The sequence below is a fragment of the Haliotis asinina genome, chromosome 3, assembly GCF_037392515.1.
Source record: "Haliotis asinina isolate JCU_RB_2024 chromosome 3, JCU_Hal_asi_v2, whole genome shotgun sequence".
Lineage (NCBI taxonomy): Eukaryota > Metazoa > Mollusca > Gastropoda > Lepetellida > Haliotidae > Haliotis > Haliotis asinina.
Genome location: NC_090282.1, coordinates 61772427 through 61800259, shown reverse-complemented (window position 1 = coordinate 61800259; position 27833 = coordinate 61772427). Strand labels below are relative to the sequence as shown.

General features: G+C 41.4%; 2 protein-coding genes across 2 annotated transcripts in view; one reads left to right on the top strand and one right to left on the bottom strand.

Annotated features, from left to right (window-relative positions):
• Positions 1–245: 245 nt before the first annotated feature.
• LOC137276969 (cyclin-O-like) lies at positions 246–19212 on the bottom strand. Its single transcript, XM_067808622.1, has 5 exons — positions 18989–19212; positions 12363–12665; positions 10787–10972; positions 9453–9658; positions 246–3541 (listed from the first exon to the last, which is right to left on the bottom strand). Exons 1-5 carry the CDS (start codon positions 19094–19096, stop codon positions 3259–3261), a joined length of 1086 nt encoding a protein of 361 aa, XP_067664723.1. The 5' UTR covers positions 19097–19212; the 3' UTR covers positions 246–3258.
• A 4416-nt stretch (positions 19213–23628) lies between these two features.
• Positions 23629–27833, top strand: part of LOC137278286 (cartilage oligomeric matrix protein-like) — a 30525-nt gene continuing 26320 nt past the window's right edge. The window contains exons 1-2 of the mRNA XM_067810531.1: positions 23629–23971; positions 25537–25704. Coding sequence (XP_067666632.1) covers positions 23890–23971; positions 25537–25704 — 250 coding nt within the window. The 5' untranslated portion in view covers positions 23629–23889. The remainder of the gene's footprint in view (positions 23972–25536; positions 25705–27833) is intronic.

The following is a 27833-nucleotide window of genomic DNA, read 5'->3' as shown; positions in this document are numbered from 1 at the left end:
ATTCCAGGTAGATTGGTTGGTTGATGAAAATTCAGGAATATGCCAGCTCTATGTCAGCGGTCTGTAAATAATCTAATCTTGGCCAGACAATCCAGCGATCGACATCATCCGCACCGATCTGCGAAACTGGAATAATATTATCAGACTGCCGTCAAATAGTTTAAATATTACTAACTGGACTTGAAACGAGGAACATTTTTCAGAATCAGCGTCACAAAGAATGAGATAGTAGAAGACGAGAAACATACTTTGGGATATTTTACTTCATTCTCACATTACATGAGTCATATGTAAAGTCACAATAGATATCACACTGAAAATGTTAAACTCATTTCATTGTCTAAGTTATCTATGTAAATTATATCGTAACTTTTGCCAAAAAACTATCTTACCTCTAAAACAGGAGAGTCCAGACTCGGTAACGATGCATTGACAGAACCATACAAAGTGTCTCAACAACCAGTCAATGTTCATTAGAAACCATCGATATACGGAGAGGTAATAAGGTTATAGATTTTTAAAGAACAGCACATTATGTATGACGGAAATGCATTCAAAGACCTATACGCCCAGTGTTGTGTTTGAGATATTACATAATGAAAAGACAAAACACCTTCGAGAAATAAACCATTAAAAAGTGGGGGATATTGGATTTACAGGATTGAAAAAATGCATATACTGAAGCCAGAGAAGAAAGAAACGATAAAAATAAATTAAGGGGAAATGTGACAAGGTATTCCATTCCTTTCGAAATCTTTCATTTGTATGGATGTGTATCACTTTTTGTCATATGCACTGACATTGGCTAGTGCTCGCAAAGTGGAATATCCCAAATATATCTGGTGGTATATTATTGGACTTTTGAAAAAACGGAATGTAGTTCTCATATTATACCAACAATGATACCGACAATAAACAATGTACTGACATTAATTGTTGTAAAGAACAACGTAAAAGACGTATACATGTCCACTCTAAACGTAATGCCGGTTAATATCACTGTATACTTTGAAGGTATCCCGCAGATATCCCCCATTCTAAATAACAATAATTATATCATCCAAAATATATGCACACAGCAGTTAGGGAATATGAACAGTATGCCCCGAACCCAAAGTATGACAGAATGCAAATTTCATCTTTAAAATATGATCACTGATGGTTTTAACTCATTTAATACAATTTACTATTTTTTCTTGCCAGTAGGCTTTTATTTGGATAAAGCCGAAAAGGAATACATACTTAAACCAAAAATAACTTAAAGTAATAAATTTTGCTTTAAGTCTCTTAAACAACTTACGCAGCAAACTGTCGCTGAACAAAATGCTGTACTCCAAGGAGACAAATGGGTGCTTGTCAGTGTAAAGATCATATAACATTAAGATTAGCGACTCACTGAGTGAGTACGATTTTACGCCGCTTTTGACAGTATTCCAGCAATATGAAGACGGGATCGCCAGATATGGAATTAGTATTCACAGCACTCAGACCGAACGAATTATGTACCGCAACGTTAGAATAATCACATGCACACTGTATAGTCTTTGGACAATTTTGTCAGAGGCACATATGCAAGAAAAAGTGCGACCTTACTGGTGAGTTTGTACAATACAATGAAAACAAGTGCAATATGGTGAATACAATGTGGTGGAACAACGGTGGCAATAATGACATATAGAGAACAATAATGAGCGAGTTTAGTTTTACGCCGGACTCAGCAATATTCCAGCTATATAGTGACGGTCTTTAAACAATCAAGTCGGAACCAGACAGTCCAAAGATCAATAACATGAGCATCGATCTGCGCAATTGGGAACCGATGACATGTGTCAACCAAGTCAGCGAGCTTGACCACCCGATTCCGTTAGTCGCCTCTTACGACAAGCATGGGCTACTGAAGGCCATTACGAACCAGGAATTTCTCGGGTGAGTACAATAGTAAAGAGCATGAATACAATACATTTATTTAAAAAACGCATTCGCAAAAAGCAAGGTTTCAGTGAGTCAACGAAGAGCACAACAGAAAATAGCATGGGTGAAATGTAGTTATATAGAGAGTGAAGGTAAAATGAAATACATTTGTGACGCAGAGTATACACAGTGACAATGTGAAAACAGAAACAAAATGATGGAATAAGGGTGGCAGTAGAGAAGAAACAAATCGGCAGTGCCGCTGATACACTGGGTCGTGTTTTCCGACAGTGGGGATACTTATGCAACACGACTGCAAAGATCCATTCTATCTCAGTTAATACAGATATGTTGTGTTTTGAATAAAATGGGTACGTAATACATTTGACCCTCTTTAAGTGGCATTTAGTAGCTGGTATTATGAAGAGGAACACGTTTTTATGGATAGACAACTTCCTTATTGCAATAGATGTGAAGTTTCGGTTTAGATCCTAACATTTTAACACCATTTGCTTCATAACGGTGTTAGGTTCTTCAACGAATCGTCGCAATACTGAAGTTATCCATCCATAAGAAAAATTCCTGTTCAGTGCAAATGAAACTGAAAAGAAACATCTGTTTGAGGTGGTTTAAACAGTCGAAATGAGTTCAAAGAGTTGCTGTGAAGAAATAGTTGTAACAGACCTACAACGGATAAACAATGTGTCGTAGGCTCATGCAATGTCGTAACAGAGAAAGTGATATAACTCTTTCTTCTCTGTATCTCAGGCTTACAATACAACGGAAACAGCTGCGATTTGACGAAACTGCTGATGGACGTTTTGGTTTCAAATACCAGTTTGGGAGATAATTCAGTTTGTGCTGGTGCACCTCACAGAAGCACTTAAGTTCAACTCCTACTCCATACATAGTTTATACATTTGCGGCAATGGATACAACTTTGTAACACCATTTAACACAAATATATCCCAACCGGTTGTACTCTCAGAACAATACTAATTAATACTGTCAACAGTATGAATCACAGAATTGCTAGCACTTTTACGAAGTCAATAATATCAACATGTCTAACTGTATATAATCACATTCCTGCAATTCAGCATCTGTCACACATTTGACAAGATATAATAAATACATTGGTCGAAGACAAAAATTGAGAACAAATGAAAACCGTCTTGATAACGCGAATACATAGCACAGTCATAATCTCATTTAAACATTTTTCATAGCAATGCGTAAAACTTCATCCCACTGATTTGTCGGTCATCTAGTCTAACCCGACATGTTCATTGTAACAGCCTCAGTATGGTCAGTCCAGACTCGAGTACGTGTAATAGTAAGACGACATTAGTCCAGGCCATTGAGATTCCGGAAGTTTTCACTGATGGAGGCAATGTCGGGGAAGCTGTACTGGAAGGTTTCTGTAAACGCGCGGACTTCCTGAAGGCACCGATCAAAGCGTCCTCTGGTGCAGTAGATCCCCGGGGGGTAGTAGTTGTCATCGCAGACCCCTAGAACACCGACAGCTGTTTTCCAAGCACATAGTGCAAGCAGCGAGGGGCTATATTGGCAGAGCTGGTAGTCTTGTAGTGACATCTCTAGGATACATCGGGACATGGCGCGGCATTGCCTGCATAGAGATTCACAGTCATTAGTTTTATGTTTATAGTGGGGAGTGAGAGAGTGAGGTTAGGTTTACGCCACTTTTGGCAATATTCCAGCAATATCGCGGCGGGAGACACCAGAAATGGACCTAATATATTGTACCCATGTGGTCTTTGGCGTGAGAGCGAACGCTTTAACTACAAGGCTACCCCACAAGGTTGCTTGTTGTATACCCTCAACATGGACACCAGCCAGGGCAACAATAAGTACAACACTTTGGTATGATGTGGGAAAGGACTTGAACTACCCACCGCTCTCAGGGCAAACGATCTTTCCACTCTATAAATGAGACGGTAGCCGCATGGCTGGAACTAATTCCAAGACGACTTCCCCCCAGTCCTGACCGAAATAATTAGGTTGGTGCCAAATGGGAACAGTGCCAAGGCTAATAATTACCAGACAACAATAATCATGGCAGATGTCCTACACATAACAAACGGGTATTACAAAACCTTTTTGGTCAGAAGAATGATCACAGCCTAATCATGGTCCTTGTATCTGGACGCCAAACGAAAATATCGATTTCTCCCAAAGACCTGCTGACAGTGTTGGAGTGAAGCGCAGGATAACCAAATTCGAGGACATAACGCATATCAGTGACCCAACGATCTGATGATAACAACATCGGACCCTGCCACCACAAACGAAACAAGAGACAAACACTGAGCCTAAAGGCTATGTGAGGACGGTAAGGTAGCCCACATGGTCAAGCGTTCGCTCGTAACGCCGAAGTCCTGGGTTCCATTCCACAATGGGTAGCATGTGCTCCTTGATATGTTGTTTCAGGAAACGTGCTATGAGGGAACCGAGGCAACACAACGACAAGCAAGGATCGTTGCTATTGTAGTGATACTGTTGGAACAAAGATAACACAACGACAAGCAAGGATCGTTGCTACTGTAGTGATACTGTTGGAACAAAGATAACACAACGAAAAGCAAGGATCGTTGCTATTGTAGTGATACTGTTGGAAAAGATAACACAACGACAAGCAAGGATCGTTGCTATTGTAGTGATACTGTTTGAAAAGATAACACAACGACAAGCGAGGATCGTTGCTATTGTAGTGATACTGTTGGAAAAGATAACACAACGACAAGCGAGGATCGTTGCTATTGTTGTGATACTGTTGGAAAAGATAACACAACGACAAGCGAGGATCGTTGCTATTGTTGTGATACTGTTGGAAAAGATAACACAACGACAAGCGAGGGTCGTTGCTATTGTTGTGATACTGTTGGAAAAGATAACACAACGACAAGCGAGGATCGTTGCTACTGTAGTGATAATGTCGGAAAAGATAACACAACGACAAGCAAGGATCGTTGCTATTGTTGTGATACTGTTGGAAAAGATAACACAACGACAAACCAGGAACCTTAACATGCTGACACTGTGTGAGCGGAGGAAATGACAAACATGGAACCCATACTGATGACACCGCTGGAACAGAGCCAAGACCCTTCTGTTGCTTGAGTTGGGGTGTCAACGCTAAATGGACACGGGTCATCACGAATGAAGTAGGTAATGCCTCAAGGATTGTTATACTCGTACTTGTGCCACATAAAAGAAACTAGGAAGAGACAAGTTGATTGGAATGTGGAACATTGCTGGGTTCAACTATGATTTGGAAGCTTAAGTGAATTGTCTCGCTGACAGTGTCAGTACTCATCACGTACGTACGTGCTGCTGGCAGAACAGACGAAAGGGCAGATAATCCACGGGCAATATTAGCAATACGTGCGTTCCCAAAATCTTTCAAGGAATCTTCGACTTCAAAATGAAAATGTTTGATCTTAGTATTCTTGAAATCTTTTTAACACATAAAAGGGAAGCCAATTAATCTCTTCCTTTCCAGAAATCATTTGGTTGTTGGTTCTTCAAGTTAGATGACAGCAGCCTGTAAATAATCGAGCCTGGGGACAAAAGAATCGAGTGATATCTGTCTTCGAAATTGGGATGCGACGTCATCAATCAGCCAAAGCCACAGGGTCTGAAACCTAGATCCCGACATACACCCCTAATGCCAAGGATGATTCACAGGATCACAAACTTAGACTTGCCAAAGAAACGTCTATTTGTTTGAGATACTTTACACCCTACTCCGTGCGGATTTGTGAGGGGAATAGCACCTCCACCCCTAGCCACCCCTAGCCACCCATCCACAGGAAAGAGGGTCAGATGATCAAATTGAGCACCTGGATGACGTGTCATCATATAACAAAAGCCTGTATAGTCTTTTATGTTAAGCACAATCACTTGCGGGCCAGTACACCAACCTAACTGAGTGATTATCTATGAGTATGACAACAGAGGGAAATAGACGGGCAATTTGGATAGGTGAATATGGGTAAGGTATGGGTGGGCCAACATCTCTTGATACAAATGGATGGATGTAAGAGAGGACAGTCGAGAGGATACTCAGTGTATGAGAATACACATTGTTAATCCAGGGGATAATATCGGTCAATGTCAATCATCAACGCAATTTGTAGGCCTAACCTTAGATGAACTCGCTATACATGTTTTAAAGTATTATATTTCACCTTTACAATTGCAGGCTACAAGGTTAACTGAACTTTGATACGCTCAGACAAACTGTTTGTGCGTAGGAGCTGCAATACATGTATGTACATAACAATTATGAAACGTATCAAGTTTAATACGTGTAAAAAAACTGAATATCGTGGTAAGTGTAGTGATACGTGTACTAGACAATAGAATTTAGGGATGTTGGTATTTTTATGTTTGATATTTCATCGATTGTCAGTGAATAAATAGACCATTATTCAAAAATTCAAAATTTATATATATCCCTAACCATTTTGTCCAGTATACTTACACACAAAATAGACAGTCAGAAAATAACCATTCAATGACAATACAAGTCGTAATAGCGATGGGTTTGGGCTTTTGTGTTTGGTGACTTTATACATCAAGTCCACAGGTTCTTGTACAGAGACGTGCGAAATGTTATTGGAGTATACGCGAGAACTAAGTTTGACACTGTTTTGGAAATTTGACTGTTTGTTTGTTTGTTTGTTTGAATCCGTACTGAAGACCATATGAGGGTCAAAATACAAGCCACCCAGTGATTCATATCTTTAGCATCTATCTCAGCAATTAGGATACGATCGCTTTCAGTTATCTTCTTTGAGAGGCAAGTTGTATAGGTGAAGGAAAACCACGTTGTATGGATAGTCAACTTCTATATTGCAACGTGTGTGACGTTTAGGTGTAGGTACTGACACCGTTATCAACCAAGTGTTATTAGTTACGAGGAAGGGAAGTAAAAAGTGTTTTAAGACGATGAAATTAAGTGTTCACTATTTCCAACTTTGTTATATTTGTATGGTTATGTTATTGCAAAGGTGAGGTATGTTCAGAGATCCATCTGGATTGAAAAATATATTTTTCAGATTTGAGTCTTAATCTACTTTTGTAAAATTTTGGGACCTAAAAACAAGTCATAAAACAGCATTCCAAAGAAGTTGGAAATTAGAGATGTAAACATGTCATCCGTACTGAACATCTAAAAACAGAATAATATATTTCGTTCAGGCATACACTAAATTCACATGCACACCCATACACTTTACTTTGGGATTAAGATTTAAGAGTTTAATATACCAAGTCTTATATCTTAACTAACATCAAGTCTTCAACTGACATCAACTGATCCCTTTATGGATAAAGCCGGAAAGAGAGATGAAAGGGGGACATTATCATATAAAGTTTGTCCTCATATTCTACTGACGTTATTCTTTACGGTTATTACTGAATCTTCAGCATTAAACATCATCTCATGACTGTTTTTCAGCCTCTCCTTTCGGCATTACATAAATAATGTCAATTTCATTCAAAGCGTCAAAATGTTAATAATTGAGAAAGTGACACTCTTTAACGAGGGGGCAAGAGTGCACTTTTTTAAGTAGACGAACGTTTATTTAAACATTTCAAGTGTGGTTTCAAAACTAAATTTGTACTTTTTTCTCTAAACTAACGAAGCACATGCTTCAAGAGACAGTTACTAAATTAAAGCACTTGAAGTGAAGAAGGTGCTCACTCTGTTTGTATGCTGCAAGGTCTGTGATTCAAGTGTCACACCAGAGCGACTCCATAATGCGAACAACCAAACTTAAATCAATTCACCCCCGTCGAACCAAGCCTTCCACACCATTAGACTTTCTAGCCTCTTAATAAGCATACAAGAGTTGCCTCAATCCACGCTGGCGACACAAAGACAGCAATAACTGGCGAATAATGGCCCAACACTCGTCCGGAGCCGCCAAGTAGAGGGGGGAGGGACCGAGACGCTGCCACAAACACGATGTGTTAGACCAAGTCTTCTTCTCTTCAAATGTACAAATACAAGCAATAACCAAGCTGAATAACATCTGAACAGGCAGAAAGAAGCACTTGAGAAATTGTGTGCGCCGTAATCACGGCCCAGCAGAGAGGTAGTCAATTAGCAAACGGGATTCAGATCTGTCAATGCGTGTCATCCGTCTTAGAAAACTTTGGATTTATTTTTTTCAAATTGTTCTAGAGCGAAATATGTACGTTATTTTCCTCCCGACTGCCTACCATTGTAAGTACGGACACGCTAATCATTGGACACACCAGGGGGCGCTGTGCCTGTGTTTAGCAGTGCCCCCTACCGGGTTACCTTGAGGCGATTTTCCAGACAACTCTTGTTTAGATGGGGCATCTCCAGTTACTAATACTTTAAAAATTACACGATAATTTACAATATTTTGTTCACTTACATAAGTGGCATAAGTACGATGGCCCGAAGCCAATGAACTAGCTCGTACCATAACGAACTCGGCCCGCCTCTTTATCATCTCGGCCTCTTCCCCTCATTCATGTCTGAATTTAATATGCACAAAAACTTCCCTATAAAAGAGATTTCCTGTTTTCAATTCAACCACTTAGGACATAGAGGCTGGACTGTTACTGAGAAACGAACTTTAGAATTCCACTAACAAATACTGACTTCTTGAGGACAAGAAGATCGTCGAGAGGTCCACAAGGCACCCTTGAGTCGGTTAAGTTTGTATTGCTCGACAAATACTGAATACATAGGAATGCAAACAATATTTTGATATTTGTATGCTGTCATCGACAGTTCAATGTCAGTATTCCTCTTGTAGATCATCACAAGACACTTAATCACTACACACGGGGTAAAGGACTCTCAGTTTTCAAAACACCTGTACCTACCTTCTTGGTGTAAGGGTACCCCTGCTGTTTGAAATTTCGTTGGACGTTTCAAGCATTTTCAACTGTATCTTTCAGGTATCACGAAAGAATTTAGAAAATATACTAACATACTAGGTCTGTGCCATGAAAAAAGTCAGCAAACGTTAAAGCTGACTGAAAAAAGTCCCCGCTCGATTGCCTTTTAATCTGTACTCAGCAAAATTTCAGCTACATGTATATTAATTCGTGATGTCAGTAATCGAGTGATTGACGTATTGAGCACCGATTGCTGTAAACGATGATATACAACCAACCAAGTCAGCAAACCTGACCAGTTGATCATGTACTGGCTCTAAAAGGAATCTTTACAAATCACTAGCGGGTGAAGGTTCCATGGTGCATTGAAATTAATTACTGCAGCTTGAAGCTTTCCTGACAGTACGCATGCACGAATGCACGCACGCACGCACCACGATCCCCACCCCCTCACTCCCCACACCTGACCATGTCATCTATTGCTTTCTGACATCACACCACCATCAGCAACTTACATCCATATCCCATATCCACCAACTTACCCGAGTAACACCCCCACCCTTCCCAATCCCCATTAACCTAGTTAATATCTGTATCTCACCGAGGCCCACGTAAGATCCCGTTCACCAACTCACCTGAGCGACTCTCCATGCTGGAGATCCACGCAGCCGCTGAGGCAACATGCAGAGAAATATTCCAAGAAGAAGCGGGAGGTTGGCACCAGCAGGTCGAACCTCAAAGCCAGGAGGACCAGCGTTTCAAGCTTCTTCACTTGCTCTCTGTTGTACTTGGAGTTGCAGCAATCGAGCAAGTCGTTAATCTCCGGAGGAATAACCTCCTCCTGAAACCAGATGTGAGCTTCCGAAAATCATTGTATTATCCCCAGGGAGTTAAGACTGATAATAAGCCGTGCTGCCGAGAGTGACACCAAATGATCGAGGGTAAAAATACCAGCTCTTTGAGCATGTACCAGTTGCCAGGATATGTGCGCTATAAATACATGCTATAATCGTTAGTAATCTCCTTTTGTATTGTCTTCAAAAAATATCAGTCACTAGCAAATGGTACAATAAAGACATTGTTTTACATCACTTTCAACACTATTCTAACAATATAAGCAAAGGATGCCAGAGCATGGGGAGTCGAAACAACACCTTCAACATACGAACGAACTCTAAAATTACAATCGCGCCAGACAGCGCGCATTGAGGGTGAAGGTCATCAATCGACACAAAAAAATCATGAAAGATTCACAGTAGTAGGTGACTTGAAACGTCACCTCTGAGTAATCACTGGTAACGCCGCATTGGTAAATGAGAGTGACTTTAGTTTTAGGCCGCTTTTATCAATACCCTTGGTACATCCAGGCGGGGGACACTAAAAATGGACCTGACATATTCCAGCAATATCATGGCGGGGGAGATAGAATTGGGCTTCATGCACTGTACCCATGAGAGAAATCGAACCCAGGTCATCGTCGTGACGAGTGGACTCTTTGACCACTAGGCTAAGCCATTGCCCCGTATTGATAAACAACCCTACCATAATTCACGACGTATCAAATACTATAGTAAACTTAAGTACGTCTGCTTCAAGTCACGGTTCAAAGGGTATAACTTCTGTAATAAAAGAATGATTTAATTCCCCCGTACGACAATGAGTGAGTGAGTGAGTTTAGTTTTACGCCGCACTCAGCAATATTCCCGCTATATGGCGGTGGTCTGTGAATAATCGAGTCTGGACCAGACAATCCAGTGACCAACAACATGAGCATCGATCTGCGCAACTGGGAACAGATGACATGTGTCAACCAAGTCAGCAAGCCCGACCACCCGATCCCGTTAGTCGCCTCTTACGACAAGCACAGTCGCCTTTTATGGCAAGCATGGGTTGCTGAAGGCCTATTCTACCCCGGGACCTTCACGGGTCCCGTACGACAATGACCCATGGGAGGTAACTCTGAACTTACTATTTTAGCGGCGATCAGTAATGCCGTGATTCCTAGGAGCGGGAGACAGGGAATGTCCACGTACATAGCTGCCATGGTGCGGTCGATGATGTTGACAGTAACGAAGAGGCTGTCTGGGTTGAGGCAATGTTCGCGGTGAACTTTGGTCACCCAGCTCACCATGACAGCTCGCATCCCTGGCGTTATCTGTGAGAGATGGACACAGACTGCATCTGTCACACTCAGTGGAAACTGCCTCTGTATCATTGTGTATTACAATTCAATAGGTTTTGATAATTTGTGTCTGAAGAAATTTCAGTGAAATTTAAATTGCGTTTTCAATATTGGGATGAAAATGAATCTCTTAGCTCTCCATAGATTAGGACTGCCCTCCCTACTAATTTATATTAAACAAACTAAAATATTGTCGTGCAATATGTAGCGGTATGTCCTTATGTTTGTTTGTTTGTTTGTTTGGGTTTTATTTTTTGTTGTTTTTATTTTTTTTTATTTGTATTTTTTATTTATTTTTTTTTTTTGGGGGGGGGGGGGGGTGGGTGGGTGGTTGCTGCTTGTTTGTTTGTTTTTGTTTCCTTGTTTTTGTTTCCTTATTTCATTCTCTTTGCCGTAGTATGAAAGGGTGACTTGACTGAAAGATGGCTGAAACGTGATTTCCTTATTTCAATATTGGCATACTAGATATCCTACAACATGTCGTGCACACAGAGCACGTGATCGGAGTGGACCTGTTTGTACAATTGCACATGTTTTAGAAGATATGATGCCGACATGTCAATAACATTTATGTCAATGTCTCCATATTGCAGTAAGGATATGAAGATGACATAGTGTGTGTTGGGGTGAAGGTCATCGTGTCCGTGTAAAGTAAACAAACGATCTCTGTAATCACAGTTTCAGTTTTCAAAACTGTTGTGAACACCTTTCCTTCAGATCCTTCAAATAATGATTTCTTACAACTCTTTCATAAACACCGCGCAAAGCAATATTCCAGCTATACGGCGGCGATCAGTAAATAATCAAACCTGGACCTGCCATTCCGGTGGTCAACAGCATGAACATTCATCTAGCCAAATGGGATAGGATGATGACCTTTATCAACGAAGTCAGAGTCTGACCATCCAATCCCGCTAGTCGCCTGTTACGACAAGCATGGGCTACTGAAGACCAAATTTGACCCTTGTCAGATTGTCATGGGATGTAGGCGTGGTGGAGTGACAGGGTACAGGTTCACAGCATGTCCATGGCGCCTGATCGATGTACATGGTCTTGATACACAGTCAATGTACAAAACCCGTGCTGAATGTTTCAAATCTTAACAAAAGTGAGCAAGTGAGTTCAGTTTTACGCCGCACTCAACAATATTCCAGCTATATGACGGCGGTCTGTAAATAACCGAGACTGATCAACAGCATGAGCATCGATCTGCGCAACTGGGAACCGATGACGTGTGAACAAAATCAGCGAACCTGACCACCCGATCCCGTTAGTCGCCTCTTACGACAAGCATAGTCGCCTTTGGCGAGAAGCATGGGTTGCTGAAGACCTATTTCCCCCGGACCTTATCAAAAGTAATCACCTCTTTCTGTCGCCCAAGGCTTTTCAAAGGATGGACACGTTTCTCCAGAGCCAGCCTATGTAAGTAAATCTCGTCTTTGTAGGGTTCGAATCCCGCGTGGTTGACATCACCTAGCGGCCACAGAGGTCCATGTGTCATTGGACTGGACAGAGGCAACTTCTTGAACTTCCGTTCGATCAGACAATCTGGGCAGTCGAAACACTTGAGCTGAGTTGTATCCCCAAGACCTGAGTCATTCCCCTGGAGGAGAGTTGTCTCCCCTTCCATCGGCGTAAGGGTGTGGGCATGGCTGTGAACTTCAACCTGGGAGTGAAAGCAAGTGAAAACAAATGAAATCAAGTGAAATCAGATTGGTATCTGAGTGTTTGTCTATCAATGATAACAACCAGGTCTTCCATCCTGCCCAATCAATTCTCAAAGCATTTGTTGACGACCAGAAATTCCAAGGGGACACTTAATTACACTTAATGTATACTCTCCAAGAAAGTATTCAGTTCCTTTATTAAAAAAGTGTAGGCCATAGGAGCATATCAACTGAATTTGCATTGTGAATGGCAAAACATGGTAGGGGAACCTGAACTTTCAATTTGGATAGGAATAAGTGAGCTGCTGTCATCTGTCAAGAACATAGATGTCTCGCATGAGGACGTCGAAGATGAAGGTTGGCTCATGTGTAAGTTTTGTAAATGTTGAAGGACATTAGCCATTTTGAAAACAATAGTAAATCCGATATCCTCCGTCATGTTCTCAGTTTGGAAGACATGAGTTAAAACATTGTATTACCTGGAAATTTACAGGGGTAGAAGCAAACCATGTCAAGAGATGTTTCCCACGGGAAGTATAAATAATATACTAAATGCATATAAAAAGCAAAAAAGAGCTATTCCAATGGGTGATTGCCCTTAACAAAGGGAGGTAACTTATCATTGCAATGGCTACGGCAACGGGCAAAATCCGGAATGCTTTAGAATCCGGACAAATGAGTCTATACAAGACAGATTCCACGGTATAAGTGTTAACAAACCCTTCAAAGGCAGGCATCTTTTGAACGCACCATCATTTCTCTTTATCACCGAATATTGCTGAGTTCGGCGTAAAACTAAAGTCACTCACACTTTATCACCACCCCTAAACATAAAGCAGGAGTTGCACGTGCACAATGCACTAGCGCGTGCTACATACAATATAGCTGCCTGTATACTTAAAAACACGCCTACGTAAGTAACATGAAATTGCAAACTGGAAACCTCGTCTTAGAGCTAATTAGAACTGATGTATTTATCCAAAATGTATGACCCCTCGATCCAGAGACTAGCCGACATCTAATCCCTATTTGAATAGACATGGTGTGTCGGAGCTTTAGCCTATTCTCTTGAAAAGTCATTGACAAGTATTTCATTCAAAACAATTATTAGTAGACTTGAGGTCAGCAATGATTATACGGCGCTTAGTTAACTTGCAATTTCCCTCTCTCGGGTATTTTCGGTGCTTCAGTCGTCTGGTGGTGTAACGGGATGGTTAAAGCCTTCTCTCATCACTCCGATGACCTGGGTTTGATTCCTCATACGAATACAATATGTCAGGCCCATTTTTGTGAAGCGATGGCCATTTTTAACAGATATCAACAGAGCTCCAGATAAGCTACGCATTTGCTGGAAAAACACTAAATATATATGTTTACGCTATGTCAAAAATAACAATACGTATTTACCCTGTGCATCAAAATTATGTTGCATATCGTATCAATATAAGCTTATCGAACTTAAAGTTTCAACAAGCTCAAACGCTCGAGCGTTTTGAAAAAAATATAACTGTCTGAGTGAAGATTATACAATCTAATAGCCATCTTGTTATCTTGTTTAACACCAAGACGGATGTAGAGCCATGCACATATTACTTCTTACAGCACATCTGGATAAAGCTGTATTACCTATACTATGGCATTGTCGGGTGGACTTTGTCGTCTTCTATTATTGTATAAACAATGCTGCACCTATTATACGTATCTGAAATGTATAAGATTTGAAAAAGATTTGAGAAAGATGGTGGGTATCTAAAACTACAGATAAAACTTGAAATTGGAAATGTCCACTTTATTTCAAAAGTTGGGTATCATACACATACGACTAAAGTTTATCTTGAGGGAACAATTGCTTATGTGCTGTCAACAATTAGTGTTACAGTAGAAGTGAAAAGCTGGGTTGACCTGAATTGAGATATCAACAACATTGTTTATTCTGTTCGTAATGTATTATCCTGATGTCCAAAGGGAAGCACCCAATGTCTTCACAATAACCATTAACAAAAACGTAAACTTATAAAGACATACAATATACAAGGGATTGTATATTTCGCAAGAGACAACACTTTTCTACAAGCGAAGTGAATTTCATCACAACATAATGTAAGGGACCGTTCATAATTTATAGCTAGAGGGTGGCAATGATTTTAATGGAAATCAGTCATTTTGTTTTGGGTAGGTAGGAGGGTCATTAATGTAGTACATGATCCCGGCGTCATTGATTTCGTATATTGTAACAATATTATCTGACTCACGACACTAAGATTTCTTCGGGTAGAGGTAACACCGAGTATGCCATCCTTGCATGTCAATACATGCTTGGGTACGATGGCGCGTGGGCGTTGTCAAACGTCGAATGACGTCAGGGGTGATCCTTTGCCATTCTTGATGACGTTGTTCCGTTCCAAGTCTTGAAGGATGACTGGTGCCACAAGTCGTTGTCTCATATGTCTTCAAAGATGGTGTCTAAGACGTTCAATAGGATTCATAACCGGTGTCACCACAAATGCCTCCCCATACCATCACGCTTTTACAGCCAAATTGCTGATATTCATGAATGCCGTTCCCTCTTCCCTCCTCCACCATCTACCTTCTCGTACGGTGTTCCAGTGTCGCAGTTGTAGATAGTGCTGTGGCGATGCGGTTTCGGAGATGAATAATGCGGATTCGACGGTCTTCGATGGGTTTTTGGTCATTAGGGGTCGGACGCTGTGGGGTCTGTCTGACGTACATGTCCCTCTGAAACGTGCCTTGACTTTGTAGTGCGCTAGAAGGCAATGGCATTGCAGGAATGGCGGTGTAACGTGCTCCTCTTTGAGCCATTCCTATAGCTTGCTGTCTCTGCATGGCTGTCAAACGCGGCATTTTGTGTGCTTTTTGTCGATGTTTTGAACGTGTCGCTTCAGTTGATTTCTACACTTTTCCGCAGTTCTCGACGTAAATGTCTTCAGTGTTCACGTTGTTTTCACAAATGATATTGAATAAAGTTCGTTTCATCATTTTCTGGATGCTGGTTGATTTTATCTGTCAGAAATCCCTCGTTCAAAATAAGCAAAGTTTTCGGATGCTTAACTTTCAGTATATGTTCATTTTGTATAACAGTCTTCCTTTTTGCCTTCAATGCTTTTGATTATGTTATGCGGGATTAATTCATCAACAAGTACGTATAATATAGATATATCGAAGAAACAAGGGCTATGGCAGTCGTTATGCCCAAATTATCGTATTACACACAACAGGATGACGCCTAATATGAGACACAGCAGGAAAGTCACGATTCACGCCTCTGTCAAGATTCAACACAAATTAAAAAACAACATATGCAACCTGCAGCCTTGAAAATGCACCTGGACACACATTTCTCTGTGGTCGCCATTCTCCGCTTTGGACTTTTTATAAACGATGTAATGCTGATCTCCTTTCCACAACCGACATTTTCTGTTGCAGTGGTGTAATGCTTGCTTATGTTCGCTCACAAGTAAAATATAATATATGCTCATAGAAACAAATAAGGGGACACATGAAAGTACAAGTGTTCCTTTATTTACTTCCAGAATTTCACCCACAGTGCAAATCTTACCTTGTGAAAAACCTGGAAAAGAATAAATAAACACTCGTACTTCCATGTGTATCCTTCTACGAGTATATATAACATGTACGCTCGTTATGTCTGCAACCAGAGCACAACTTAGATTCCCATATTTATTTATTTATTTATTTATTTATTTATTTCCATGGATTGTTTATGCTGCAGTTAATGTTAGTTTATTCTGCTTGGAATAGCATTGCTGTCAACCTTCTGTAAGGCGTAAGCGGCGTAAAGTTATATGCAATCAATCATGCATGTGAAAATCAATATTGATATGTTCTCTTTACTATGACAACCAACATGGTCCAGTGGATAAAGAGTATGCCGGACAGCGGGGGTCACTGGTTTGACCATCAGTGAGTGAGCGTGTTTACGCCGCACTTGGCAATATTCCAGCTATATGGCGGTGGTCTGTAAATAATCGAGTCTGAACCAGACAATCCTGTGCTAAACAATATGATCATCGATCTGCGCAATTGGGAACTGATGACATGTGGCAAGTCTGACCACCCGACCTTTTATGGCAAGCATGGGTTGCTGAAGGCCTATTCTATCCCGGGACTTTCATGGGTAGTTTGACCATCAGACGAAAACAAGACGGTACTTGTTGCTTCCCTGCCTGGTGCACGGCATTAAGGGAAGACACACTTGCAAGCACGTGTAATTGCACGTCGAATGTTCTAAGGCGGCGTTAAGTCCTGTTATCACGCAGTTCCTTTTATCAAATTAGGTTAAAAATAGTTCTGTATCGGTTTGATGTTGTTATATTCTGTGCTTACAATCACTGACATCGATTGTTTCTGAGAGCCGATGATACGCAGCAGTAATATTGCAGACGGCGGCGTTTTAAAATATTCACAACCATTCCCCAACGCCACCTCTATTGAGCCATGAAGTCTGCACGTCTCGATTGTGCGTAAACTCACTGTTCTGAAGAGGAACCGCACGGTTTGCACGAATTTAGCTAAAGAAAAACCGGGCATGCGAGGCGCTATTGAACAATTATCAATACGCGTTCCCATTACCTTTAAGGAAGAAATGGTCATATCTTAAGCCTAAAACTAGTGATAATACTTGGCGAGAAATTATATTTTATTATGTCAAGGTACGTTTAATCTTCACTTATCAGCCCTGACTTAGACATTTGTAGTTCTAGGCCCACTTGCACAAAGCGATCTTAGTGTTACAATGATTGTAGCTCCCATTCTCCAACATAGGCTGAAGGTAGTCGTTGCGCTAAGATCGATTTGTGCAAGCGGACCCTGCTGCATAAATGAAACAGTACTACTATGTCCTTCTGTCGTACGTTAGAAATTAACGCACAGCGCTCCATGAATACACTGACAATCTTCTGGGAAGTGCGAGTTAGACTGGGATACAGTAATATAGATACACCATTTATGTATGCTTTGAGTAAGTAAGTCAGCGATCTTATAGCAATATCACAGCAGTGACCACCAGAAAAGGCTTAATACACTGTACCCTTGTGGAGAATCGCAAACCCGGGTCTTCGGCGTGACGAGCGAACGGTTTAACCATTAGGCAACTCAACCGAACCATAGCGGATTTGAAGGCACGACTTCTGGTCGTCTGACTGGCTTTATCTATACTCCTGAAGTGGATATTCTGTGGTCAGTTTCTAAACGGACCAGTGCAGTGTATATGTTCCCAAGAGCGCGGGCATATATAGCAACGGCACAACACACCATTTGTGTTCCAGTGAGAATCTTTTAGTTATGGGCACATTGTTTACATAAACAATAAAGCAGTCCCACTGGTAATTATTTGTACTGTTCATAGATACATTACATGTTGAACGTGAATATTGGCTTCATTTTACGGACGCTTCTGCATACGTAACCAACAGTACGGTCAATTTAACGCCGCTTTGGGCGGTTTCTACGTTAAGTCAATGGTATCAGTTTGGCCTGGCGGAGTTGCGTACTGTAGATACGTCAGGGTCCGCCGTTTGTGTGTGTTAATGTCAGTTTCACTCTGAAAATCATGGGGCTTGTCTGTGTGCTTATTCATCACCTCAATTAAGCAACATTCCATCTGTATTCCGCTTTGAACATTATCTCGGTTATGACGTTGCGTGACGTTACGTTCCGTTATAACGTTAAGGGCCACCTGGCTCTTTCACACTTCAAATTTACGGTTAATAAGTCATGTTTTTTTTCAGCATCACTATAGCCTGTGGATCCATGTATGGCTGAATTAACATTAATGAATAGGATGATCACCTTTATTAGCAGTATAAATGGAATACTGTACAATTAATCTTACTTACTTGTCTTTTATGTTTTGTTTTGTTTTTTTTACCATATCCACAAAATATACAATGCCAAATCATGCTTTTCAAAGTTACAGATCACCTTGATTTTACATGTTATAGACTGTAGGCGTACTGATGGCTAATATCTTAAATTACCACTTGGTACGGTCAATTACGGTTATAACTAACGCGAGAGAGTCAATATATTTACATAATTCGTTATACATATTTCGACTAATTATTCAGGTGGTCGGGATTAAAACAATATTTCGTTGCATCCGTCAGTTCGTTACATCCATCAGTTCGTTATATCCATCAGTTCGTTACAAGCGAGTTCGTTATAAACATGGTTTGGTGTATGTACATTATGCCCGCATCGTCCATATCAACAGACTGAAGCGATCCACTCTAACAAGGCAGTTCAGTGGACCGTCAGTCTTGTGAGCTTGTGGGTTGCCTACCTGTCTCACCGCCGGGTAGCCACAGTCCACCACCCCCTCGTCCAGCAAGTCATCAGGGTCGTAAGAGCAGACAGTGTCGAGATGACACATCGTACAGTCCACCGACATCACAGATTTTCTTCGCACTCTCAATCGCTACACCGATTTCCCAATCACCTTTACCTGGCGTTACCTGTTTCAGATCCACATAGTCTTGCCTTTCTGTCTGCATGGTTCTCGCCAGTGTTTACATTTCGTGGGACAAACCATTTTTCGACTGAGTCGCGTGAACCGTTTAAATCGTCCAACAAGCACATATACCTAACAGTATGTGTAATGACACTTTGTACACAATGGAATTAAATGAAAAAATTCTAGTACATTCTTTGTGAAAAACGTAAAACATACGTTCAAAAGTCCTTGATAACCTCAACACCCCTGTAACTAATACACTCTTCCATGCACGAGCAAGCGTCACGGCATTTTGATGTTTGAACTAGATCTGGTGCGGCTGTAATAAATTGTGATTCAATAATATCTAACTTCACTTCAAGAAGAATACTAAACAGTATATTTCCTTCCAAATTCACGATTTGAGAGGAATTATATCAAACTGCGTCTTAACTTGCCTGTTTATTTCTCTTTCGTGTTTGAATAGCTACTGAAGTGACACGTACCATGCACGTGGTTCTCGTGAGCCCCACATCAGAAAGATCACGAGCTTCTACGAGTGACACAAGCCGATTGCGTGACAAATCATATGAAGTTTAAACTCGGAAATAGTTTAAATTTTTACTCTTTAGATGAAGTTCAGATGGTGTCAATCATTTAACAGAACAGACGCTTGAATGTACCAAGAGAAATTATATATGGTCCTTAATGTATTAAAAACGAAATTTTGCTTGTGCTTTTGTAATTAAAGATCGGTTGGGTTTTTTTTCATTTTTGTACTACTACAGCTACCATTAATGACATCAATGATGTCATTCAATGGATTGTTTGGTTCAAACTCAGTTTGCGAAGTAGTTTCTTTTTATAACAAGTTTGTTATAAGCGTAGTTTATAAAGTGAGCAAATCATTTTTAGGTTATCTGCCAATTTGACACGACTAAAAGAAGTACAAAAAGGTAAAGCACCATCATGCAAATTCATTTGCCAGTCGGTCCAGTGACTGTGGAGATTTATTGACCCGACTGGAATTTTCCTAGCGACGGTCTAACGGGCCAGGTACTATTTCGCACACCAGTCTTTATTTACAGACAGCCGCCATACACCTGGGATACTGCTTGGTGCAGCGCTGTACAACCAACCAACAACCAGTCACAATGACTCCAACATATGCCGTGGCAGAAGTTGTTCCCTATCAATACATGTACAGGCCTACTCAAGAAAACGTTCCCACCATGCAGAAATAGTACACATTAGTCGTGGAAACAGCAACAAAAACACACACGTCGCTACCGAAACAGTGAAAACGGTAACTGTATGTGGCAGGAAGTGGAGTCATCCCACAGATGACATCCTTACCTTGTCATACTGCTGACGGGGTTGACCTCTTTGGTCATGTGAACAAGGCGTCCAACTTCGGATCAGAAGGTCTGTCGTTCGAATCCCAGCACAGAACTTGGAAATTTTGTGGCCGCTACATTGGCGCCCAACGTGGGGCTGAGCACGTCCAAATCAAGTTTGACCCAAATAAACCTCAGTACCCAACTATGCAGCCTGGGACGTGCCTTCTGTTGACTAGGAAGTATGTAGCAGGGCGTAGAGTCACTCAGTCCCACAGATGACATCCTTACCTTGTCAGTCTGCTGACGGGGTTAACCTCTTTGGTCATGTGGACACGGCGCCCGACTTTGAATCGGAAGGTCCGTCGTTCGAATCTCAGCACGGGACTGGTATATTTTGTGGCTGCTACATGTAAATCATTAAAACTGGATAAAAAGTCGCAGAGCCCGCAACTTTGGCTTTTGCGCATGTGCACATGGATGAGGAAGTCTTGACCGCACATTGATATTTTCAAGCTTGGACAAAAGTTACAGTGCCCATGTTAAGTATTTCTGTGGTGTTGTAGCATGAATCACCATAATACTTGTGTGCACTCGTTTAGTTTACCTTCCATTCGTATGAAATGATTGACAGTAATTATTTCGACTTACTCAATACTTTTCTATGCCTGTCGATTCATGGTATTTGAAAGAAGTGCAGATCGTATTGCGCATGCACACTAAAGATCAAGTTTCTTTGTCTTTCGTGGCCGTTTTTTACTGTTTCAGTGGCGAGGTATTGTGTTTATGTTGCTATTTTCACAATCAGTACAGACCTTTGGACGTTTTTCTTCACTGTGGGTAGGTTTTCTCTGGTAGGCCAGCAAGAGGAATCTACCTTGAGCCCTGCTGTAATCTTTGAAGGTCAAACGCAACGTAAAACACAACTTTGCAGATTCTGAGAACTTTCGGTATGCACTTACCGAAACAAATCATCAAAAATGCCAATACAACCTATGAATTTGAAAAAAATGCGATAAAAAAGCCTGCGAATCGCAGTTCAAACGATTCACTAAGTTTCCCCCAAGTGCTGGGGGGAAACTGGTCGCAGCAACCTTGCTGCGCCGCGTTCATAACGCATGCACGGTGAACAGGTTTGCGAGGGTTTAAAACAGTATGGCTGCCCGGAGTAAGAGGTCATGAGCAGTAGTCTAATCTTGGTTGTGTACACAAGCAAGTAAACAACCTACTCGTTACAAAACATGTTGATTGTGATTAGCAGACTCTGTCACAGAGAAAACTCAATTTCTGGTATATTCACACCTATATGTCTGCTTGCCTGTCTGCTAATGACAATACGCATGCACAACCTCAATCACTGACCACCTCCAAATTGAAGTTAACACCTATCGGGCTTATAAGCCATAAACAAAGAGCCGGCTAAGCGTATCGGCAAATGAACCAGTGGCCAATGACAAGGTGTCGTTACACATGGGTGCACACCCACGGGCTCTGACTAGGTTCGGTATTGCGGCTGCTTCGTTTCGAGGGAGGAAGACCCAAGTACAAAATATTGCACTTTTGGTTTGCGATTATACGCTTATAAGTTTGTTTATTTGTGTTTTTACAATCACCAATGCATTTTATATGTCATGAACAAGTAATAACTTTGTTTTAATTATGTTTGAAGTTTTGGTTGCACGTGACCTTTAACGTTGGAAGTTATATAAGTATAAGGTACTAGTATTATTAAACATTAATGGAATCCTGCACGAGTATGTACAAGGATCTGAATACACAAATCAGAGTGAGTGAATTACTGCCGGGATATCACAATGAGTGGGTATAGTTTTACGCCGCTTATAGCAATATTCCAGCAATATCACGGCGGGAGACACCAGAAATGGGCTTCCAACATTGTATACATGTGAGGAATCGAACCCGTATTTATAGTTTGACGAGCGAACGCTTTATCCACTAGGCTACCCCTTCGCCCCTGCATTGAGCTGAGATTGTCCAATATAAATCCAAGCGGCCGAACGGAGTACACATGCCATATTCGTGATTTCTGACAAGTTTGGACTCCCACGTGTTCTGCCGGAGTACGACACTCCTGGACGTCTGTATTCCATTAGCTGATGAAAGCACTCGTGACTTCCGCGTCTGTGGTGAGCCATTCTCCAGGCAGAGTTGCGCCCCTTGATCGCATCTGGATTAAACGACAATAATTATTGGTCCGGACGTGACCATTGTTTTGGGTTCCTCTGTCATCGAGCTAAATAGGAGATCAATGTTAATCAGTGGTAGAGATCTGCTTGGCCTGGCACTTTAAAGCAGATATTAGTACGGACTGTCACTTGCGCCACTTGGATAGGTAAGTGAAGTAAGCTGGACAACCGCGTTAAACAGCGTTTAGGGGCGGTATTGTGGCCTAGTGGTTAAAGCGTTCGTTTGTCACGCTGAAGATCCGTGTTCGATTCCTGAAATAGGTACAGTGTTCCCCCGCCGTGATATTTCTGGAATATTGCTCAAGGTGGTGTAAAGTTCCTCACTCACTAACTCACGTGTATTTCATCTCACACTCCATCTCGCCCATTTATTAATGTTTATCCTTCTCTATTTAAAAACAATCCAAACATTTGGCTCTGACATCGCCTATTTCACAGGAAATCCTTTTCCGATAAATACGCTGAAAATTTAAATTTGTTTGGAGCCATGCGAAGTCAAACTAATTAAAAACATATTTCCTCTCGAGGGTTCATTCTTTAAAACTTTTTTATAAAAAATAAAAAGACAAGCACGCAAGGAACTTTAATTCATACGAGAAACATCAATCGCTTCGGTCAGCATGACAATGGCCTGTGAAAATTTTCCCACACAGTTGCACATTTCACTGCATATAAATTGAAACTAAGTATATTGTTCCAACTTTGCAATACGCGACATAACGACACATGCTTCGCGGATGCCATTCAGACTTCATTCTTGAAATCATGTTTTAGAGCATGTCTCCTACGGCACATGGAATACTCCCATATTGAAGGCATTAAAAGTGACAGAAACAGGTTACCGCCCCTCCTTTATCGCAGGGGGAAACAATCGCTGTCTGAACGCGGACACCCCCGGACTTTGCAACCAATTGTTCTCAGGTGTACGAATCGCGGGAAAACTGTGAATAATTGGCATGGCTGTTGAAATTCTAGTCCAGGACAAAATGTGGGTTAGATTTATAATGTTGGAGGTAGCCGAGGAGAGAGGAGCTCCCCGTCCCTTCCCCTAGGACCTGTGTAGTTAGCCCCCCTTTAGTGATCCCTCACCCCACAAGCTCTAGCCGTTACCCCTTAGAACAACTATCCTGTGTCTGTGGATACTACGAGGTGTTGAGTGAGGGTGACTATCTGAATGGTAACGGTGACGCTGTGGGGATAGTCCACCATGCAGTTGTTCACGTCAATGATGCTGGCTATGGTGGTTCAGGTCGTCCACGGTCAGCGTAGAAGCGCCAGGGTCAGACCAGGTGAGGATTTCATTGTGTCACTGTGCCATTTCATGACATGACCATCTGCATGTTAATTCATGCTACCAGTAGGTTAGAGCTGGGCATACATGTGTGGCTGAGTTTCCCATATGCAGCTGAAACTGCCAACAATCACCAAAACTTAAATGTCCTGAGTAAGCCATTTTGGAGCATCGCGAATTTACGGTGCGATTATAGAATGTATTCGCCACTAAATTATGTAGCTATTTTATCACCATGTTTACATTTTTCCACCAACAACCCTTTTCTCTGATAATCAAAAGGCTAGGGCTAGGCTTTGGTTTGGGTTGGGTTGGGTTGGGTTGGGCTGGTTTGGGGTTAGGTTAGGGTGGCGAACGTATCCTATAATGGCTCTTTTTTCTGCCTGGGTGGCAAACATATCCTATAGCGGCTCCGAATTTACCAAGGACCACTCTTATCGTGTGCCAGTTATTGTTGCCTGCGATCTTTACACCAAATGTTATTGCGTGTTGAGTAATAGTTCAACCGGTTAAATGGCCACAATCTAGTTTTACTTGCATATCTGCGATAAAGTGACATGCCACGCAATGTTTGCTTAGGATCCAAGTATAATTGTTTTAAAGAAATCATCTCACAATATAAAGATTGAAATATCCGATGATTGGGTAACACTCACACAGGACCAGTTTCATGATAGAGAAATGCATAGACACGATGTGCACAAGGCGCTCGAAACCATGCGTTTGAACGTATCGTGACATACACTGTATATTTGCTTCTGAGGATTGCGACAATTGAATGCGCTTGGGCCGCTAAGCACGAAAGAATCAGGCAGATGCAGAGGCATGTTTGAACGTTGAAAGCGTCGTTTGTGTTACCCAAAGTATGATCAGCAAGGCATAAAATTGATACCAGACCATGGATCAGCTACACAGCGACTTGCAGGTGGTCGATAGCGTCCAACCACTCAGCAAGACCTCGGCTTTCCCCTCACTACGGCAGGACATCTACCTTTCGTGGCTCCTGTCACATACTGATAAACACATCTAGTCTCTGAAATGAATATGTGTCCATAAAATACACTGTTTATAAAAAATCTCCTTTAAAATATAATGAGAAGGAGAGCAGAGACTTTCTTCATTTGCAGAAATCTTACCTTGCCACATATTCTAGACTTACATGGACTTTCTTAGTTGTATATGTTTCAGGATCTGACAGACAGACGGTTTAGGTTGGGGTGGGGTGCGGCGAGGTGGGGAATTTTCGTTTGACATCGAATTTGTTGTCAAGATTTTCACTTTTGGTCTCATTTTGAAGGATGAACTGACAGATCATTGGTCACATGTTTGTGAGGCAAGTGAGGGACGTTTGTCCTTTACAAATGTTAATACTCAATATCATCTAGCTATTTAAACAGAAGCTTACTATAAGACAAATTGCCTTTTGAAGTTGGTCAAAACGCAACACGATTGTCGACACGGGCTATCATTAAATTACAAATGTAAACTACAATTGGCGGATTAGATATTTGAAACTGTATCTTCAGTATCCAGTTGTCAACCCATATATATTCTTTTTTCTAGTTCCTGACGCACGACTTGAAGAGGTGTTCGCAACGAGCAACGAAATCTTTTTCGCTGGACAGTTCAGTGCCCCACGTGACACAAGACGTAGCCTCGTTCTAGCCAGAATCCAGAGTCCTCAGCTCCAAACACTGTTTGAGGTTTCGGTTGGTTTTACGCAGCCACAAGGTGAGTAAACGTGTTGCAGAGAGCCCATATACTTGCATGTTAACGTTCCCGATTCAATAACGTTATTGAGTGCATGGGTACTAAGGCGTCTGTGGAAACACAGCTTAGGTCCGTTCGTCTTGTTAGGAACTGCTTTGGGTTCGATTTTCAGAATATGTACTGATGGTAATCCTTGGCTTACAGGTATATTAGGCCTAAGCCTGGGTGTTATAATCTGTAATAGTCGTGCCTTGATCAGTAATGTTGTCAATCGATGAATCGCTATCGCTACCATATAGCTATAGCGTGATTGACTAGGGCGATGAACAAAAATACGAGGGAACAAAAGAAAAACGTAATTATTGTAACTCATCCTAAAATTACCAATAACATCGTAGGCCACTCAGCTGTAGGGAACACGGTATATTTTCGTTCATTTTTGCAATATTCCAATAACACCATGGCGGAGGACACGAGAGATCGGCGCTTCACACATTGTAACCATGTGGTTAATCGAACCCGAGCCTTCTGCGTGACGAGCGAACGCTTTAACCATTAGGCTATCCCACCGCTCCTGATTAGGCAATGATAAGAGTGTGTTTAGTTGATGATGTGACTATTTCTCCGTAGCTTATTTTCAGTCGAGGCTGTACAGCGCCACGCCTTTTATCATACCAAACTCAAGTTATAGACGCTCCAGCATGTGTCACCTATAACGGCGCATGTTATTTGAATTCACTTCCGTTGTTTATGTGTGTAGGATGGCATTCAGCATAAATTACGCAGCAGACTGGCAAACACGTTCTCCACAAGCCGGTTCGGACTGTGCAGAGACTGTTTATGTTATTTCGTATGAGTGCATGCACACCTCGAGGTGCCAGGTCTTAGATTAAAGAACAATAAACCCTGCTGACCCTCGTCTCGTAACGTTGGATGTGACCGCACGTGCTGCGTTAGGTGGTCGCGACAGGGTGTGGCGAACATCTGTAGTCCTGGTTTAAGCAACTCAGCAGTAGAATCCCGTTGACTATGAGGGCAGACAAGATGTTCAGAATGAAGACTGGGATAGGTTCAAATGTGTTTTGCCACATGCATTGACTTTATTGTAACATGGGGCTGAAATAACCCATTGCCCAACGTCGCAGTCCAATGGGTTTTTTTATGTTTTGGGGTTTGTTTATTTTAGGGTTTTTTTTGTTCTTCTTGTTTTTTGTTATGCTGGGTTTTTTTGTTTTGTTTTGGGGTTTGTTTTTGTTTCTGTTTTTCGGGGGGGGTGGGGGGATTTGTTTTGGGTCTTTTGTTGTTGCTTGGTTTTTTTGGTTTTTTTGTTTGGGGTTTTTTTATATTTGGGGTGGGGAGGGGTGGGGGTGTTGGTGAGGTTGTCATTGTTGTTGTTTTCTTTTTGCTTTGTTTGGCTTTGTTGGTTTTGTTCTGTCTGGCAGACCTGACGCTGTGCCGGTGTCCAGTTGACTTTCCAATGTAATTATGTTTCGTATTTTTTACAAAAATTAACATGAAAAGCGACCGATATTGTGGAAAATTATCAGTATCAGAGCAAGTGATCTTACATGTGCCACTGTACCGGACTGCACAAGCAATTTTAAAGTTATTTCAACCTTATGTAAGATCCACCGTGCACGCCAATGGTTTATAGGGAAGAAGGTGTATGCCTTTCTAAGTTAATGTTAGTACAGAATGTAGGTGTTGTAGCTCTGCAAAGCCTTCAGAACTAAATGGATCCTCAACAAGTCTAGAATTAAGTTTGAAGGAACGAATACTTATGCAATAATGAACCACCCGACGCAGGGACAAGAAGAAGCTCTGAAACACTGTGTACATAATAAACAGGAAGTTGACATCCATAACATTTTGTCTTATACTTGAACCAAGACTACGCGAAACGTATTTGCGTCACCAATCATCCAAGAATGATCCAAGAATGATCCAAGCCTTCAAGAAATACATCTGTACGGTCATTTATCCAGAGACATTCCAGTGTTAAAGGAAGTAAAATACTACCGGATGTATCGGATCCATAATGTATGGGAACGTATGTATGTGTCCACTAATCCTGCAATTATCCAAGACATCAAGGGACACAGATGTATGTGGACACTTATCCAACCATGATCAAATCCATCCAGAATGTG

Bases quoted from the DNA above. Each gene is read 5' to 3' on its own strand.
- LOC137276969 (XM_067808622.1), bottom strand. From the start codon at position 19,096: ATGTCGGTGGACTGTACGATGTGTCATCTCGACACTGTCTGCTCTTAC. The intron at 10,973-12,362 runs GTGATTACTTTT...CATCTCTCACAG, and splicing joins GCCTTGGGCGACAGAAAGAG to ATAACGCCAGGGATGCGAGC. The intron at 9,659-10,786 runs GTAAGTTCAGAG...ATCTGGTTTCAG, and splicing joins TACTGATCGCCGCTAAAATA to GAGGAGGTTATTCCTCCGGA.